General features: G+C 39.7%; 1 protein-coding gene across 1 annotated transcript in view; it reads right to left on the bottom strand.

The window, feature by feature from the left end:
- Positions 1-19,453, bottom strand: part of BLOC1S5 (biogenesis of lysosomal organelles complex 1 subunit 5) — a 42,627-nt gene that overhangs the window by 11,917 nt on the left and 11,257 nt on the right. Inside the window, exons 3-4 of the mRNA XM_068558350.1 lie at positions 9,313-9,442; positions 2,308-2,366 (exon numbers count right to left, since the gene is read on the bottom strand). Coding sequence (XP_068414451.1) covers positions 2,308-2,366; positions 9,313-9,442 — 189 coding nt within the window. The remainder of the gene's footprint in view (positions 1-2,307; positions 2,367-9,312; positions 9,443-19,453) is intronic.

Below are 19,453 nucleotides of genomic sequence, written 5' to 3'. Positions count from 1 at the left end.
TAAAGCTATTTCACATAAATTATATAACACAATATATCAGGTAAGTAGAACATCAATCTGTCAGGTAAGTAGAACAAGTATTTGCTTTGAAGCTCAAGGACTTGTCCAAGGGCATACAGTTAGCTAATAAAGGCAAGTACCAGAAACAGAAGACACCAGGTATTTTTTACCCAATCTGGTAATTTTCCTACTTACATACAGTTAATACACCAAACATGAAAAAAGTTCAAAGTGACAAGAGGAACCATCTATCCCAATTATAATTTAATGTTAGGTTAGTTCTGCTTAAGAATGACAGGGATTGCCATTTTATCAGAATCATAACTGCCCTGAGAATGTCTTAGAAATAAAGACCAATATCATGTGAGTGCATATTCACGTAAAAACACCCCTTTTTTCATTTTTATTTTGAAAGCCAAGAGAACTGCATAAGTTACAGCCAGTAACAGCCAGCACAGCCAGTGTTCTATCAGAAAAAGTCTTTCTGATTCTCAAACACAGGAATGTTCCTGGTGCTTCCACAACAAATTGCTTAACATTGAATGCTTGATTCTCTACACTCCTCTCTGGAAACATCCATCTAGACAGTCTACGTACCAGCTCCATGAGACCACTGACTTCTCCCATCTTTTGCCTTTGCTTCCACTATATCCCTTATCCTACAGTATCTTTCTTCCCATCTTCTGTCACTTGAATTCCTACTCACTGATCAAAGTTGGGCTCGGATGCCACTATCTTCCTAGTAAATTACACTTCTTGCCAAGATCGTGCAAAGTTCTTTGTAACTATCACAGCCCTTACTTTATCCTACATTATATTAGCATTAGTGGTTTGGGACTCCTAGACTTTTAGCTCCTACATGTATGAACTGCCTTAAACTTAAATTAAAATCTTTCACCCCCAGTGGCACCTAGCCAAGCAGAGACTAAAAAAATATCTGCTGTCCAGCTGGGCATGGCGCACTGAAGCCCCCCATGGCTGTCCCCACCATGCTCTCCGGACACTGTGCAAGCACTGCACCCCGACACCAACTTCCCTGCCCACGGCTCTGCCCTGCCATGTTATCAGTGTTCTCACAGCTGCCCTGCTTCCCAGCCTGGCCTGCTGGGATCCTGTTCCTCTCGGGCAGCCTTCCCACCTGGCTTAACTGTCTTTTCAGTAAGGCTTGATTCATCAAATTGTTGAATTTTTAAATTTATATCAACATTACGAGTTGAGCAAAGGGTGGAGAAATTTAAACTCGGGCAAGGTTCGTATTTATTTTTTACAGTGCCAGATCAGTACCATTATTATGGATAAACCACACATTCAGGAAAAATGGAAATAGTAACACTTGTTGATATAAACACGCAAAAAGGCATTATTTTCAGAGCGACTCAACATTTCTTAACAAGTGTACCCCCACTAGTTTAGAACAATAAAGTTATAAAAATACTTTATGAAAACTGTAAGTTAAAACACCAAATTATTACAGGAACTTAAATTCTTGTGCTGTTTTTCCACGTCTGAATTTAGTTAAGATATAATTCAAATAAGCAAAGCACTACCCAGCAAGTGATTCACACTCTTATGACTATTCATTAAAGAACCCATCCACAGGCATGAATGCCTCCTTTTCTAGAAGAAATATACATAATATACTCAAGGCCTCAGGCCTGAAGATTTATATTTCCAATCTGGTGGGTATTTTTTTTTTTTTTTTTTTTTTTACTTTATTTATTTATTTATGGCTGTGTTGGGTCTCTTAGTTTTCGTGTGAGGGCTTTCTCTAGTTGCGGCAAGTGGGGGCCACTCTTCATCGCGGTGCGCGGGCCTCTCACCATCGCGGCCCCTCGCGTTGCGGGGCACAGGCTCCAGACGCGCAGGCTCAGTAGTTGTGGCTCACGGGCCCAGTTGCTCTGCGGCATGTGGGATCTTCCCAGACCAGGGCTCGAACCCGTGTCCCCTGCATTAGCAGGCAGATTCTCAACCACTGCGCCACCAGGGAAGCCCTGGTGGGTATTTTTTGTTCCATGTAAAAGTCCTATTCTTTCCCCTCTAAGAGACAAATACCACTTTCAGGGAAAAGTTGAAAAGGAGAAAAAGAGGTCTGCAATTTGAATTATAAAAATACAGATCGTGCAATTATGTGACCATACCTCCTCAACACATCTTCAATGAATTAGCCATTTTTTAATCTTTTAAAATCACTGCATAAGAGAAAACAAATTCAGAGAATTTTTTAAAATCAAAAGCAACTGCTAATAATATGATGATAATAAAAGCCCTGGAGTTACAGCCTCCATTATCCAAATGGTCCACTTTTACCTTTTTTCGCTCCTGTTCCCTCTGTTGGAGTCTACAGACCGAGTCAGTAGCTGCTTGCACTGAAATAAAACAGAGTGGGTTTTCAATCAGCAGCCCTTGTTCAAGGAGAAACTTACCTGGATTAAAACAAAAACAAAACCAAAAACAAAAAACAACACTTGTACTGTTTTAGAGCTCAAGAAACTATGCAAAAAAACCTGGTATTATTTTGGTCATGGTAGGGTGGCTAAAAGGGGGAAAAAAAGTATTCAGGATGTCATAATGAGAACCACTATCATTTGTGAGCTTTGAGCTGCAAGCCAAGGGCATTTAGTACTAATTCCAATAATAAGTTGTCATCAATGACCTCAGAATTCTCTAACAAGATATAAAACACCTGATAAATGTATCATTCCATTCTGATGGATGGAGACTTTACAGAGTCTCTCTGATTCATTAACTTCCCCTGCCCCTTCCTCACTGGTACCCCTGATCTCTTGCAGGCAGGACTTGATACCCAGAATGCTTCAACGACTTTCTAGTATTCTTCTCACCTCTTCTAATTCATCCTGGCTGCCCCTGCCAGATTCAGGTTTCTCTGGAATGCTTCCTTTTGAGTCATTTCCCTTTTTAATGACTTAAAATTGCTAGTAATAATTATTGTAGTTATTTGCTGAGTATTACTATGTGCCAAGAACTGTGCTAAGTACTTTCCATGTATTACTCCTCTTAATTCCACTTTCCTACTAGGTGAGGATCACTATCCCATTTTACAGATTTTTGTCATCTGTAAAAAACTGAGGCATAACGCAGTGAAATGTCACTCAAGGAGGTAATACGACTAACAGGCACAGAAAGCAGGACTTAAAATCAGACCCCTGACCCTAAGACTTGGCTCTTACCTTCAGGGCTCTACCTCTCTTATAATTTCAACAATGAAACTGGTTTTAATCCATCAGTCGTGCAAACCTCTTCCTTTATCGGATCCATTTTATTTCTGTACACAAACGTTTTCATTTACTTCGCTGGTTGGTGTGCGGGCTAAGAGTCAGCCTTCCTCAGTCAAACCTCGAGTTGAACTTTAATGACGTGTGTGACTGACCTTGGGCTTGTTTGCTTGCTCGTTCATTCAGCCATCTGTCAGGTATTTACTGAGCATTTGCTTTGTGCCAGGTGCTACTGTTGCTGCTCCTAATCTCTCAGAACCTTAGTTCCTCATTTGTAAAATGAGCTTAACAACTAATAAGAGGACTTCAGAATGGACATGAGAAAAGGATGAGATAACGCAGTAGACAGTATGCTTAAAAATAATTGAAAGATTAATAATAAAAGCCACTCAGAGCAGTTCTTCGCACATGGTAAGCAGTCAAGAAATGTTACTGTTGCTATTATTCTATGCACTGTCCTCTCCCTACTGAAAGTGCTTTCCTTATTCCTTTACTCTAATTAAAATGTTTATATGTCTCAAAAGCCCAGTTCAAGGTTTAGTGCCTTCATAAAGCCCTCCAGTTGAATCCTTTCCCTGTAAGGATTTTTCTCTTATTTGAAATTCTTTTACCAGGTTATGTGTATATCCTACCACTTTATCTTGCATTTGCTTAAACAATTTTACCCAGTTGTTTCACAATTACGCCTTTCTACCTCACTCAACCCAGCCCCAAGTTCAAAGTTCCATACAGGGCAGGGGCTGTGACTTCTCTTTCAGAAAAATGTTAGGCCCCTCCCTGAGAGAGTATGGCAAAGAGGAGGATTCAGCTTTTAAAAAGTCATGTTTTTATCAGTAACCATTCATTTTAGTCACATCAAAGATAATACTTCAGTACTAAAAATTAAGGTTCCCAATCATTGTTTGTTCTAATAGACAAGTTGAAAACACAACAAAACAGGAGTTGATTAGCTCTGCCTTCTTTCTGTGGTATATTAATATTACATCATCTCTCCCGAGTGGTGGTTCTATCGTTTCCCGTATTTCTTTTTTTCTTGGCTCTGAACATAACTTTTAAAAAATCCAATTTGTGGTCTTTGGGCGCTTCATCATTTTCAGATCCTTCTGGGCTTAATCTAAAAGAAGAGTTACAGGACTATGACATTTATATTTTGTCATTTGTTATATACTTTAAAAATTTAATTAGAACACATTGGACAAAGGCACACTTTAGTTCCTTATCAGGATTATCTTTGTACTTAGAATATCCATTTTTAGAAATTTCAGTCCCTGAAATTTTTCATTCTTCATCCACATGATAAAAAAGGTTTGCTTTCTGAATTTAATGAAATCTGCTCTTCTAAAACCTAAGAAAATCACCTAACTACACTTTCTTCCCCTTTCTTCACAAGTAGAGACCCCAAGAGGAAAAGGGCCATTTATCTAAACCTTCCTATCACTTTTACACCACATATTGGTCATTCCTGATTCAGTAGGAAGCCATTTCCCCTGCTGTCTCAGTGTTTCAGGAGACTATATTGACTTTAAGGAGTTAAGAATTCATAAAATTATTTTCTCTAAACCAAAAGATTACTTGAGGAGATTAGCACCACACACAGTAATTGTTACATACAACAGCTAACAGTGTCCCTATGTCCTCACATAAAAGAGAAACAAATTCATTCTGTCACAGTGCGTATGTGTAAACGCAAATACACACCTAAGAAAGCAGCTCTGGTTTGGCATTCGGAGCAAATGTTGGCTGAATTCTCATTCATTCATTTCAATGAACAACTAGTGTGTACAGACGGAAAAGATGTCCCAGAACCAAGCCTTAGGGCACCCCAATGTCAGAAGTCAAGGAGAGAAGTGGAAACTAACAAAGCAGACTGAGGAGAAGCAGCCTGTGCTGTAGGAGAAAATCCAGGAGAAAAGGTGGACTTTCCTTATGACCTTTCCCGCAGAAGCGTCATTCTGAAGTTGAAAGAGCTTGAGCTCTGGCGGCAGAAGGACTAAGTCTGCATGGCGGTTCCTCCAACTATTAGGGAGAACCATGGATGTTAAAACACTTTCAGTTTCCGCAACTATAAATGTATTGGGAAGAGGGTGATAAATATTTACTTTACACAGTTAAGATGGTCAATGAGGAAAATACAGGTAAAAAATCTAACTACTCAAGTGCTATTAAAAATTAGTATTTTAAGTCATAATGAGTTCTTAAAGTTTTCTAGCTACAGAGGCAGAGTGAAGCAAAATCAGACAAACTTAGTCCCCTAAGTACCTTATAAAATAAATTAACAGTTTTTTAAAAAGGTAAAAAAAAATCCATCATTTACTGAACAACGAGGAATTATATAATTATATTTAAACTTTGAAAAGTGGTGGCCAAGGACTTCCCTGGTGGTGCAGTGGTTAAGAATCCGCCTGCCAATGCAGGGGACACGGGTTCCAGGCCTGATCTGGGAAGATCTCACATGCCGTGGAGCAACTAAGCTCGCGCGCCACAACTACTGAGCCTGTGCTCTAGAGCTCGCGAGCCACAACTACTGAAGCCCCGCGCGCCTAGAGCCCATGCTCCACAACAAGAAGCCACCGCAATGAGAAGGCCGTGCACCACAATGAAGAGTAGCCCCCGCTCGCCGCACCTAGAGAAAGCCCACACGCAGCAACGATGACCCAACGCAGCCAAAAATAAAAAAATAAACAAATTTATTAAAAAAAAACAAAAAAAAGGGGTGGCCAAGAATAGGAACACAGAGTCTATAAAGAACTGAGACTCCTCACCTCACCATAACCACTCCAACCCCCCAAAAATGAGAAAAAGAAAACGGACTGGGACTTCTCTGGTGGTCCAGTGGTAAAGAATCCACCTTCCTATGCAGGGGATGTGGGTTCGATCCCTGGTCGGGGAACTAAGATCCCACATGCCATGGGGCAACTAAGCCTGCTTGCCGCAACTACTGAGCCCGTGCATCACAACTAGAGAGCACGTGTGCCACAACTACTGAGCCTGCGTGCCGCAACTAAGACCCAATGCAGCCAAATAAATAAAATATCAAAAATTAAAAAAGAAAGAAAATGGATTGACAAAATTCTTATAACTTTAATATGCTTTAATTTGTAGAGAAACAGATGAGGGGGGTAGGGAGAATGGAATACAATATGGGAAAGACAGATAAGACAGACAAAGCATCCATTCTGAAAGAAAATCTAATAAAATTCTCCACAGGTACTTTGTAACATAAAATAACAATATGAATTTATTAAAAGAGATCAAACATGAAAAATGAGATTGCAGAGCTAAGGAGACAAACTATAACATCATTACAAATCTAAAAATAAATCAAAAAATGGAAAGAAATTGAATAGTCTAAAACCAAATAAACAATTGGCAACATTATTACTGCAGAGCCCAAAGCAAATACTATAAACCCTCATTTGTAAACAAAGTTAAAATTCACAAATGAGAGGTTGGGGAGTAGAGGCAAGAGGGAAGGTAAGAAGTCCTGGCCCCTCCATCTCACACCGACTAATTAATGCAGAAACAATAACACGGCTCTAACTTCTGTACCTTTTTTATAATTATTTTTCTTTGAATGATCTTTTAGTAACTACTATCTTCTATAATAAATACTTATTTTAAGGTATTTCCTTAAATTTTACTTGAGATTTTGTTCTCATAAATTCAAATAAAATTTAAAATTATTACCTTAACTGAAAAATTGTCTGATTCCATTCTTGTCAAAAGTTCTCTCTCCCCCTCATAACTTCCCATCTATTCATTCAGCTACCGCCCCTCCATCCATCCTTCTATTTGGATATATACAAAGATGTCGGGAATGATAATCACCGAAGTTAAAAAGCAATGGTTATCTTTAGGCAATTGAAGTGATTTCTTGCTTCTTTTTCTTTCTTATTTTCTTCTTTATTTCTACTTTCTTATTACTTAGACATATATCCTTTTGTTTAAATAATAAAAAATAAAGTCACTGCTCTTAAAACTTAGTTAATTTGAATGAGGAATAACCTAAAGGCTTTCTGTCCTTCTTACCCTCTAAAATCAAGGGCTGGGTCCTCAATACTAAGCAAGATCTTGAGACAACAAACTTGGTGAAGCTTACGAGTCTATGAAATAAATAATAAGTAGAACACAGACACTAACCAGTGTCTTCAGGATGAGAAAAACGTACTTTACGGGTCACTCTTATGTACTCTCCTAGAGCTCTCACTTACTTTCTGTGTTTTTTAAGGAACCACAGGTGAGTTTTGGTTCTGAAGCCTCTGCTCATCCAATGCTAAGACACTCAGCTAGGATTCTGTAACCGTCTCCATACAAACAATCCGAGACGTCCCCCCCTTAATGCTCCACAGTTGCTCAGTTTCGTGCACAACGATCAACCAATAGCTTAAGATCCACACCACCGAGTTCTAAGATTCTCAGCCGACCACACTCCCAGCTCAGCCCTCAAACATGCAGAGAAGAGATAAATGAGACAGACCTACTAACAGGCACAAAACAAAACTCAACTGTCACTAACCTTGTAAAGTATTAGTTAGATCAGAGTATACTGCCTAGATAAACTCACTTATAAGCAAGCCAGTGCCATGGCTCAAAATGTAAAGTTTTTAAACATGAAATCCTGCAGGAACAACAGCTGGGCCCAGGCCAATTTTTAAAACTGCACTGGCTCTACAAGCAGATAATTATCTCCATTATCCCCGTGAGGCTCATGATAATAGCTACAAGGAAATACTTAGGCTGGAGCCTGCTGAGGAAGCCATTCCTGCTTCTAGCAGCAGAATTAACTCCAAAGCCACCGCATGTCTCTAATGCTAACAATAAGGTAGTCCTCAGAGGTTAAAACTTTCATTATTACTTCACATTCTGTGTGCTTTCTTTCTTTCTTTTAGGAGAATACATTTACAATCTGGATTCCCTGTTACCTGTAAAACTTTTCTATTTCATTGTGAAGACTATACTTTTAGCATGAGGCCTCACGTCAGAAATAGCTTTGGCCCAAGAACGAAACAAGTCAAAATAACCATTCACAGTTTTCTTTTTCTTACTAAGTTTTATCCAGTATATTTTTATATACTCAAAGTGTGTACAAGGAAAGTTATAAGCACATTTCAAAAGTAAACATAAGCATTCTCATCAATAATAATTTGAGTTTTACTTTTACTGTGATGTCTAGAAAGCTTGTCAAGGTTAAGGAAGTGATGGTATGAACGAAGCAAGGGTGTGTTTGCAGTTACCGTGCAAAGCCTGAAGTCAATTTTAGACTCTTTGCTCTTCTGCTCAAAGAAACCAAATGTGATTGTGGGAGGTCTGTCCTCTCCAAGCTCCTCTGAGCGTCAGAGGACCCAGGCTAACCTGGACTTGCACACATACTCTTATGTAACTCACTCATTAACCAAGCCCCCCTGCTACCTTCCCTCACAGGCCATTACATTACCCTCCAGTTTGCTTTCTGCTTTCTCCCCAGAAAGATACTGTTTCATTTTGCCCTCCATCATTATCTACCAGCATCATTTGTCCTTGGACAAACTGAACAGTGTCAATATGGATCCCAGAAGCCAGGAGTTTCTGATACACCTCTAATTTTAAACTCAGTTACTAATAAAACTCTTTTTATTTTATAGTTTAATAAATACCCTTTTAAGCAAACATCTCTCCATGTTAAAATATTTTGCTTAATGAAAAAAGTGATAAAACACAAACGTTTTTGACAGGTTTTTTTTTTTTTTTTTTAGTTAAAAACTCTAGTATCCTGTTTGAAAAAGAAGCTTCATTTCATATCCTAATTACTGGCCATCAAACTTTTTCTTATGAATAAGTTTTTTTTTTTAAGGTAAAAAATGTTTCGATTGTCTTACATCCTAGAAGGATTATCTCGTGCACCCATCTTGCTTTGGAGATGAATGCTCTTAGCATCAAGGGCAACACACACTGACTGCTAGATAAGCACTTTATCTGTGACTTCCCTCTCCTGGCTCCCGCTTAAGAATTCTCTCTCCATCTCCCAGCAAATACTCAAGGACATCCATTTCAGCAGAGCATGCATCTGAAATAAAGCAATATAAAAAAATCTCTGGCTTACATCTCTGGAGAACTTGGGTTAAGTTGTCTTGCATCGTTTCCCTACACGTGGGAAGAGTATCCTCATTTGTTTCACGGATCATGTTCCTCAAGTTTTCAAGAACTCGCATTTCTCGAAGACCACGTTTTTCCTATTAAAAGAAAGTAAATGGCTAGTACATATTATGTCTTAAATCTTAGTAATTACTTTCTGGGATTTCCACCCAGGTTTTGGTTATGTTATTACTTACTACTGAAATGTACACAGCCTCCTTCTAATTATTTGGCAATAAATGAGGTCACAACCTGGAGGCATTTTTTTAAATTATGAAATGCTTCAAAAGTTGCAACGTAAGGCTTCCCTGGTGGTGCAGTGGTTGAGAGTCTGCCTGCCAATGCAGGGGACACGGGTTCGAGCCCTGGTCTGGGACGATCCCACATGCCGCGGAGCAACTAGGCCCGTGAGCCACGATTACTGAGCCTGCGCGTCTGGAGCCTGTGCTCTGCAACAAGAGAGGCCGCGATAGTGAGAGGCCCGCGCACCGCGATGAAGAGTGGCCCCCGCTTGCCACAACTGGAGAAAGCCCTCGCACAGAAACGAAGACCCAACACAGCCATAAATAAAAAATAAATAAATAAAATAAAATAAATAAATTAAAAAAAAAAGTTGCAATGTAATATTTTTATACCTATGTTTAAAAATGGGCATGAGAAATACTAAAAGAACAAGAAGAGACCTAGACTCCATGCATTTCAACTGTGGCAAAGAAAGAAATAGTCTGGTTTTAAATTTTATTTTGTTGTTCTTACCATCATAAAGCTTCTATTATTATGCTCTGTATTTTTCATCTGATTCCACTCTTCTCAACTAAAAATGTGTGGTAAAAGTAATAGTATGTGGGTACTTCCCTGTACAGAAAAGAGTTAACACTGAGTGCCTGAGACCTCCTCCTTACAAAGGCCTGCCTGCAGGGTTGGCCTTTGGCTGGGGGCTGGGAACTTGAGCAGGAAACAGCTCCCATGGAGGTATAAGACACCTCTTTCCTTCTGGGAGTCTGGAATTTTGATACGTGCTAGGCAGAGGGTGCCTACTTGTCCAGTCCCCAATAAGAACCATGGACCCCCAGGTTCAGACGAGCTTCCCTGGGAGACAGTATTTCATGCGTGTTGTCACAACTCACTGCTGGGGGCATTCTTGGAAGTTTCTGCCTGGCTTCCTGTAGACGTCTCCCCATGCACCTGTTCCCTTGGCTGATTTTGCTCCGCATCCTTTTGCCATAATAGAGTTCAGCCACCAGTACAACCACATGCTGAGTCCTGTGAGTGAATCAGTGAACCTGGGGGTGGTCTTGGGGACCTACAGCCCATCCCCCCTTCTGAAAGCTGAGCTTAAACCACCCTTCCACTTGGGTGGGCTAGACTTAGTGACCTGTTTCCAAAGAATAGAGCAGGGAATGAGAAAAATATTAACTTTACAGTGGAGTCAATGAAGGTGACCTCATCAGTGATGTCATGGTGACAGCACGCACCTCCCAATGTAATGTGACAAGAAGGGCACTTTAACCTCTCTGGTACTCTTTCCCAAAGCCCATAAACCCAGTCTAATCTTCGGAAAAACAGCAGACAAACCCAGATTGGGGGACATTCTACAGGATACCGGCCAGGACTCAAGACTGTCAAGATCAAGAAAAACAAGGAAAGACTGAGAAACTGTCACAGACCAAAGAGGACTAGAGAGACATGACAATTAAATGCAGTGTGGTGCCCTGGATTACATCCGAGAACAGGAAGAGGACTGCAATGGAAAAACTGGTGAAATCCAAATAAAGTCTGGTGTTTCATTAGCAGTAATGTATCAATGTCAGTTTCTTAGTTTTTACCAATGTAGTGTGGTAATTAATGTAAAACATTAACAACAGGAGGGGACTTCCCTGGTGGCGCAGCGGTTAAGAATCCACCTGCCAATGCAGGGGACACATTCGAGCCCTGGTCCGGGAAGGTCCCACATGCCGTGGAGCAACTAAGCCTGTGCGCCACAACTACTGAAGCCCGTGCACCTAGAGCCCGTGCTCCGCAACAAGAGAAACCACCACAATGAGAAGCCCTCACACCACAATGAAGAGTAGCCCCCGCTCACCGCAACTAGAGAAAGCCCGCGCGCAGCAACGAATACCCAATGCAACCTAAATAAATAAATAAGTAAACAAACAAACAAAACAGAACAATGGGGGGGGTGAGGGGTATAGGAGACCTCTGTACTACCTTAGTAACTTTACTGTAAATCTTAAAATAATACAAGACGAAAAGTTTACTTAAAAAAGGGCGGTAAACTTGATTGTAAGGAAATAATGTTAGTTACTGGGGGTTTTGTTTTGAACCATTCTTATGGAGCAGCTGTGGTCAGATTTTTACTCGAATTTTTCCATAATAAAAAATTTTAAACTTATACAAAAGTTGAGAGAGAATGAAAGAATGAATCTTCATGTACTCATCACCAAGCTTCAACTCGTGGCTGACTTTGTTCCCCCTGTAACACTCCGTACAGCCCCCTACCCACAATCCTAGATTCTTTTAAAGCAATATTTCAACATCTACCTTTAAAAAACAAGGACTCCTCTTTAAAAAAAAAAAAAAAAAAAGAATGAAACCACAGCGCCCTTCCCCTCCCCCATATCCTCCTTCCCCTGCCCCCACCCGCCCACCCACTCACTCACTCTCCCTTTCTCAACAATTCTTCAATACTAAATATCAACAAAGTATTCACATTACCTCAAATATCCCAATGTTTCCTTCTGTCCCCCAGTTCGTTTAGACCAAACTCTAAATAAGATTCATACACTGCAATTGGTTAATATGTTTCCTAAATCCTTTTTAATCTACAGATTCCCTTCCATTTTTTTTCCCTGCCTTGCAATTTGTGGAAAAAAAGTGAATCATCTGTTCTGCACAGTTTCCCACAATCTGTTTTTTAACTGAATGAATCCTAATGGTGTGATTTAAGATATCCTTTTGTCTCTTCTCTTTCCTGTAAATTAGTAGTTAGAACTACAGGCTTGATCAGATTCACAGTTTTGTTTTGTTTTTTGTTTGCAAGCATATTTCAGAGGTAGAGATTGGTTCAAGATGGCAGAGTAGAAGGACGTGTGCTCGCTCCTTCTTGTGAGAACACTGGAATCACAACTAACAGCTGAACAATCATCAATAGGAAGACACTGGAACTCACCAAAAAAGATACCCCACATCCAAGGACAGGGGAGAAGCCGCAATGAGATGGTAGGAGGGGCGCAATCACAATAAAATCAAATCCCATGACCACTGGGTGGGTGACTAACAAACTGGAGAACACTTATACCACAGAAGTCCATCCACTGGAGTGAAGGTTCTGAGCCCCACATCAGGCTTCCCAACCTGGAGGTCCGGCAACAGGAGGAGAAATTCCCAGAGAATCAGAGTTTGAAGGATAGTGGGATTTGATTGCAGTAGTTCGACAGGACTGGGGGCAACAGAGACTCCACTCTTGGAGGGCACACACAAAGTAGTGTACGCATCAGGATCCAGAAGCAGTGACCCCATAGGAGACTGAACCAAACCTACCTGCTAGTGTTGGAAGGTCTCCTGCAGAGGCAGGGGGTGGCTGTGGCTCACCATGGGAACAAGGACACTGGCAGCAGAAGTTCTAGGAAGTACTCATTGGCATGAGCCCTCCCAGAGTCCACCATTAGCCCCAACAAAGAGCGGGGTGGGCTCCAGTGCTGGGTTGCCTCAGGCCAAACAACCAACAGGGAGGGAACCCAGCCCCACCCATCAGCAGACAAGCAGATTAAAGTTTTACTGAGCTCTGCCCACCAGAGCAACACCCAGCTCTACCCACCACCAGTCCCTCCCATCAGGAAGCTGGCACAAGCCTCTTAGACAGCTTCATCCACCAGAGGGCAGACAGTAGAAGCAAGAAGAACTACAATCCTGCAGCCTGTGGAACGAAAACCACATTCACAGAAAGACAGACAAATTGAAAAGGCAGAGGACTTTGTACCAGATGAAGGACAAGATAAAACCCCAGAAAAACAACTAAATGAAGTGGAGATAGGCAACCTTCCAGAAAAAGAATTCAGAATAATGATAGTGAAGATGATCCAGGACCTCCAAAGGAGGATGGAGGCAAAGACTGAGAAGATGCAAGAAATGTTTAACAAAGACCTAGAAGAATTAAAGAACAAACACCTACAAGAATTAAAGAACAAACAAACAGAGATGAACAATACAATAACTGAAATGAAAAATACACTAGACGGAATCAATAGCAGAATAACTGAGGCAGAAGAACGGATAAGTGACCTGGAAGACAGAACGCTGGAATTCACTGCTGCGGAACAAAATAAAGTAAAATGAATGAAAAGAAATGAAGACAGCCTAGGAGACCTCTGGGACAACACTAAATGCACCAATGTTCACATTATATGGGTCCCAGAAGGAGAGGAGAGAGAGAAAGGACCCAAGAAAATATATGAAGAGATTACAGTCGAAACCTTCCCTAACATGAGAAAGGAAATAGCCACCCAAGTCCAGGAAACGCAGAGTCCCAGGCAAGATAAACCCAAGGAGAAACACGCCAAGACACACAGTAATCAAATAGACAAAAATTAAAGACAAAGAAAAATTATTAAAAGCAACAAGGGAAAAACAACAAATAACATACAAGGGAACTCCCATATGGTTAACAGCTGATTTCTCAACAGAAACTCTACAATCCAGAAGGGGGTGGCACGATATATTTAAAGTGATGAAAGAGAAGAACCTACGACCAAGATTACACTACCTGGCAAGGATCTCATTCAGATTAGACGGAGAAATCAAAAGCTCTACAGACAAGCAAAAGCTAAGAGAATTCAGCACCACCTAACCAGCTCTACAACAAATGCTAAAGGAACTTCTCTAAGTGGGAGACACAAGAGAAGAAAAGGACCTACAAAAACAAACCCAAAACAATTAAGAAAATGGTCATAGGAACATACATATCGATAATTACCTTAAATGTGAATGGATTAAATGCTCCAACCAAAAGACACAGGCTTGCTGAATGGATACAAAAACAAGACCCATATATATGCTGTCTACAAGAGACCCACTTCAGACCTAGGGACAGATACAGACTGAAAGTGAGGGGATGGAAAAAGATATTCCATGCAAATGGAAATCAAAAGAAAGCTGGAGTAGCAATATTCATATCAGATAAAATAGATTTTAAAATAAAGAATGTTACAAGAGACAAGGAAGGACACTATATAATGATCAAGCGATCAATCCAAGAAGAAGATAGAACAATTATAAATATATATGCACCCAACATAGGAGCACCTCAATACACAAGGTAAATGCTAACAGCTATAAAAACGGAAATCGACAGTAACACAATAATAGGGGGACTTTAACACCTCACTTACACCAATGGACAGATCATCCAGACAGAATATTAATAAGGAAACCAAGCTTTAAATGACACACTAGACCAGATAGATTTAATTTATATTTATAGGACATTCCATCCAAAAACAGCACATTACACTTTCTTCTCAAGTACGCACAGAACATTCTCCAGGATAGATCACATCTTGGGTCACAAATCAAGCCTCAGTAAATTTAGGAAAATTGAAATCATATCAAGCATCTTTTCTGGCCACAACGCTATGAGATTAGAAATGAATTACAGGGAAAAAAACATAAAAAACACAAAACACATGGAGGCTAAACAATACGTTACTAAAAAACCAAGAGATCACTGAAGAAATCAAAGAGGAAATCAAAAAATACCTAGAGACAAATGACAATGAAAACACGATGATCCAAAACCTATGGGATGCAGCAAAAGCAGTTCTAAGAAGGAAGTTTATAGCAATACAATCCTACCTCAAGAAACAAGACAAATTTCAAATAAACAATCTAAACTTACAACTAAAGCAATGAGAGAAAGAAGAACAAACAAAACCCAATGTTAGCAGAAGGAAAGAAATCATAAAGATCAGAGCAGAAATAAATGAAACAGAAACAAAGAAAACAATAGCAAAGATCAATAAAACTAAAAGCTGGTTCTTTGAGAAGATAAACAAAATTTATAAACCTTTAGCCAGACTTATCAAGAAAAAGAGGAAGAGGACTCAAATCAATAAAATCAGAAATGAAAAAGAAGTGACTACGGATACCGCAGAAATACAAAGCATCGTAAGAGACTACTACAAGCAACTCTATGCCAATAAAATGGACAACCTGGAAGAAATGGACAAATTCTTAGCAAGGTATAACCTTCCAAGACTGAACCAGGAAGTAATAGAAAATATGAACAGACCAATCACAAGTAATGAAATTGAAACTGTGATTAAATTTCCCCCAACAAACAAACGTCCAGGACCAGATGGCTTCACAGGTGAATTCTATCAAACATTTAGAAAAGAGCTAACACCCATCCTCCTCAAACTCTTCCAAAAACCTGCAGAGGAAAGCACACTCCCAAACTCATTCTACAAGGCCACCATCACCCTGATACCAAAACCAGACAAAGATACTACAAAAAAAGAAAATTACAGACCAATATCACTGATGAACATAGATGCAAAAATCCTCAACAAAATACTAGCAAACAGAAGCCAACACACATTAAAAGGATTATACACCATGATCAAGTGGGATTTATCCCAGGGATGCAAGGATTCTTCAATATATGCAAATCAATCAATGTGATACACCATATTCAACTGAAGAATAAAAACCATATGATCTATAGATGCAGAAAAAGCTTTTGACCACCATATTCAACTGAAGAATAAAAACCATATGATCTATAGATGCAGAAAAAGCTTTTGACAAAATTCAACACCCATTTATGATAAAAACTCTCCAGAAAGTGGGCATAGAGGGAACCTACCTCAATATAATAAAGGCCATATATGAGAAACCCACAGCAAACATCATTCTCAATGGTAAAAAACTGAAAGCATTTCCTCTAAGATCAGGAACAAGACAAGGATGTCCACTTTTGCCACTATTATTTAACATAGTTTTGGAAGTCCTAGCCACGGCAATCAGAGAAGAAAAAGAAATAAAAGTAATACAAATTGGAAAAGAAGTAAAACTGTCACTGTCTGTCGATGACATGATATTATACATAGATAATTGTCACGATGCCACCAGAAAACTACTAGAGCTAATCAATGAATTTGGTAAAGTTGCAGGATACAAAATTAATGCACAGAAATCTCTTGCATTCCTGTACACAACTGACAAAAGATCGGAAAGAGAAATTAAGGAAACAATCCCATTCACCATTACAACAAAAACAATAAAATACCTAGGAATAAACCTACCTAAGGAGGTAAAAGACCTGTACTCAGAAAACTATAAGACACTGATGAAAGAAATCAAAGATTACACAAACAGATGGAGAGATATACCATGTTCTTGGATTGGACGAATCAATACTGTGAAAATGACTATACTACCCAAAGCAATCTACAGATTCAATGCAATCCCTATCAAATTACCAATGGCATTTTTTACAGAACTAGAACAATAAATCTTAAAATTTGTATGGAGACACAAAAGATCCCGAATAGCCAAAGCAATCTTGAGGCAAAAAAATGGAGCTGGAGGAATCAGACTCCCTGACTTCAGACTATACTCCAAAGCTACAGTAATGAAGACATTATGGTACTGGCACAAAACCAGAAATACAGATCAATGAACAGGACAGAAAGCCCAGAGACAAACCCATGCACCTATGGTCAACTAATCTATGACAAAGGAGGCAAGGATATACAATGGAGAAAAGACAATCTCTTCCATAAGTGGTGCTGGGAAAACTGGACAGCCACATGTAAAAGAATGGAATTAAAACAGTCCCTAACACCATACACAAAAATAAACTCAAAATGGATTAACGACCTAAATATAAGACCAGACACTTATTATAAAACTCTTAGAGGAAAACATAGGAAGAACACTCTATGACATAAATCACAGCAAGATCTTTTTTGCCCCACTTCCTAGAGTAATAGAAATAAAAACAAAAATAAACAAATGGGACCTAATGAAACTTAAAAGCTTTTGCACAGCAAAGGAAACCATAAACAAGACGAAAAGACAACCCTCAGAATGGGAGAAAATATTTGCAAATGAATCAATGGACGAAGGATTAATCTCCAAAATATATAAACAGCTCATGAAGCTCAATATTAAAAAAACAAACAACCCAATCCAAAAATGGGCAGAAGACCTAAATAGACATTTCTCCAAAGAAGATATACAGATGGCCAAGAAGCACATGAAAAGCTGCTCAACATCACTAATTATTAGAGAAATGCAAATCAAAACTACAATGAGGTATCACCTCACACCAGTTAGAATGGGCATCATCAGAAAATCTACAAACAACAAATGCTGGAGAGGGTGTGGAGAAAAGGGAACCCTCTTGCACTGTTGGTGGGAATGTAAATTGATACAGCCACTATGGAGTATGGAGGTTCCTTAAAAAACTAAAAATAGAACTACCATACGACCCAGCAATCCCACTACTGGGCATATACCCTGAGAAAACCATAATTCAAAAAGACACATGCACCCCAATGTTCACTGCAGCACTATTTACAACAGCCAGGTCATGGAAGCAACCTAAATGCTCATCGACAGACGAATGGATAAAGAAGATGTGGTACATATATACAGTGGAATATTACTCAGCCATAAAAAGGAACGAAACTGGGTCATTTGTAGAGACATGGATGGACCCAGAGTCTGTCATACAGAGTGAAGTAAGTCAGAAAGAGAAAAACAAATACCATATATTAACGCTTATACGTGGAACCTAGAAAAATGGTACAGATGAACCGGTTTGCAAGGGAGAAATTGAGACACAGACGTAGAGAACAAACGTATGGACACCAAGGGGGGAAGTGGGAGGGGTGTGTGTGTGTGGTGGTGTGATGAATTGGGAGATTGGGATTGACATATATACACTAATATGTATAAAATAGATAGCTAATAAGAACCTGCTGTATAAGAAAAGTAAAATAAAATTCAAAAAAAAAAAAAAAGAATATTTCAGAGGTGGGCTGTGCACTTTCAACAGGATGCTGGTAATATTCCGTCTTCATTTATCAGTAGGAATACTTCCATAAAGAGAAATTTCCCCTTGGCAACTATTTGGTTACTCTGAGATATGCTCATATGAAAGGCAGAATAAAACATTTGATTATTTCTCTTTATTCACCAGTTTCAAAAATAATGGTGTGGTTCCCTAAATTCGCTAAAGGTTTTTTTTTTTGTATGTTTCCACGCATTCCTATGACTCATAGGAATATGTGAAGTTTTTAATCCATTGCAGTATTTGTCCCCACTGATGCTGAAATTATCCTGTCTGTTTCCAGGGAGAGCCTATCTACCCTGGCTCTGCAACGCTGCAGTCCAAACCCCAAGGCCCCTTAGCAGCTTCTTTGCTTTCTAGTGCGACCTGATGCTCCAGGCTCTTCTCGTCCATTTCCTGACCCAGACTGGGAATCAGCAGGTCTCTAAACACCACTGGTATTTAGAGACTGAGCACTAAGGGTCAGTCATCATTTCTAGCCCTTTGAGTGGACAAGGCTAGGAAATAGGTATTTTTGTGAAAAGAAAAGAAACATCTTAAGTTCACATTCATAATCAAACTTAAATTCAGGAGACTTCCCTGGTGGCTCAGTGGTTAAGAATCCGCCTGCCAATGCAGGGGACATGGGTTCGAGCCCTAGTCCAGGAAGATCCCACATGCCGCGGAGAACTAAGCCCGTGCGCCACAACTACTGAGCCTGTGCTCTAGAGCCCGCGAGCCACAACTACTGAGACCGCGCGCCACAACTACTGAGACCGCGTGCCACAACTACTGAGCCTGTGCGCCTAGAGCCCGCGCACCGCAACGAAGAGAAGCCCCCGCTCGCCACAACAAGAGAAAGCCTGCGCACTGCAACAAAGACGCAACACAGCCAAAAATAAATAAATGAATTTATTTTAAAAAAAAAAACCTTAAATTCAGGACTACAGGATTTTTAATTACCCTCCTGTCTTTGTTTCTTTTTCAATTCTGAAAATACCAACAGAGTTACTCATTTGCTTTATCACCAAGTCAATGAAATAACGATACCAGT

Source organism: Eschrichtius robustus, chromosome 12 (assembly GCF_028021215.1).
Source record: "Eschrichtius robustus isolate mEscRob2 chromosome 12, mEscRob2.pri, whole genome shotgun sequence".
NCBI lineage: Eukaryota > Metazoa > Chordata > Mammalia > Artiodactyla > Eschrichtiidae > Eschrichtius > Eschrichtius robustus.
The sequence above is the reverse complement of the archived record's forward strand: the minus strand, read 5'-3'. Positions and strand labels throughout refer to the sequence as shown.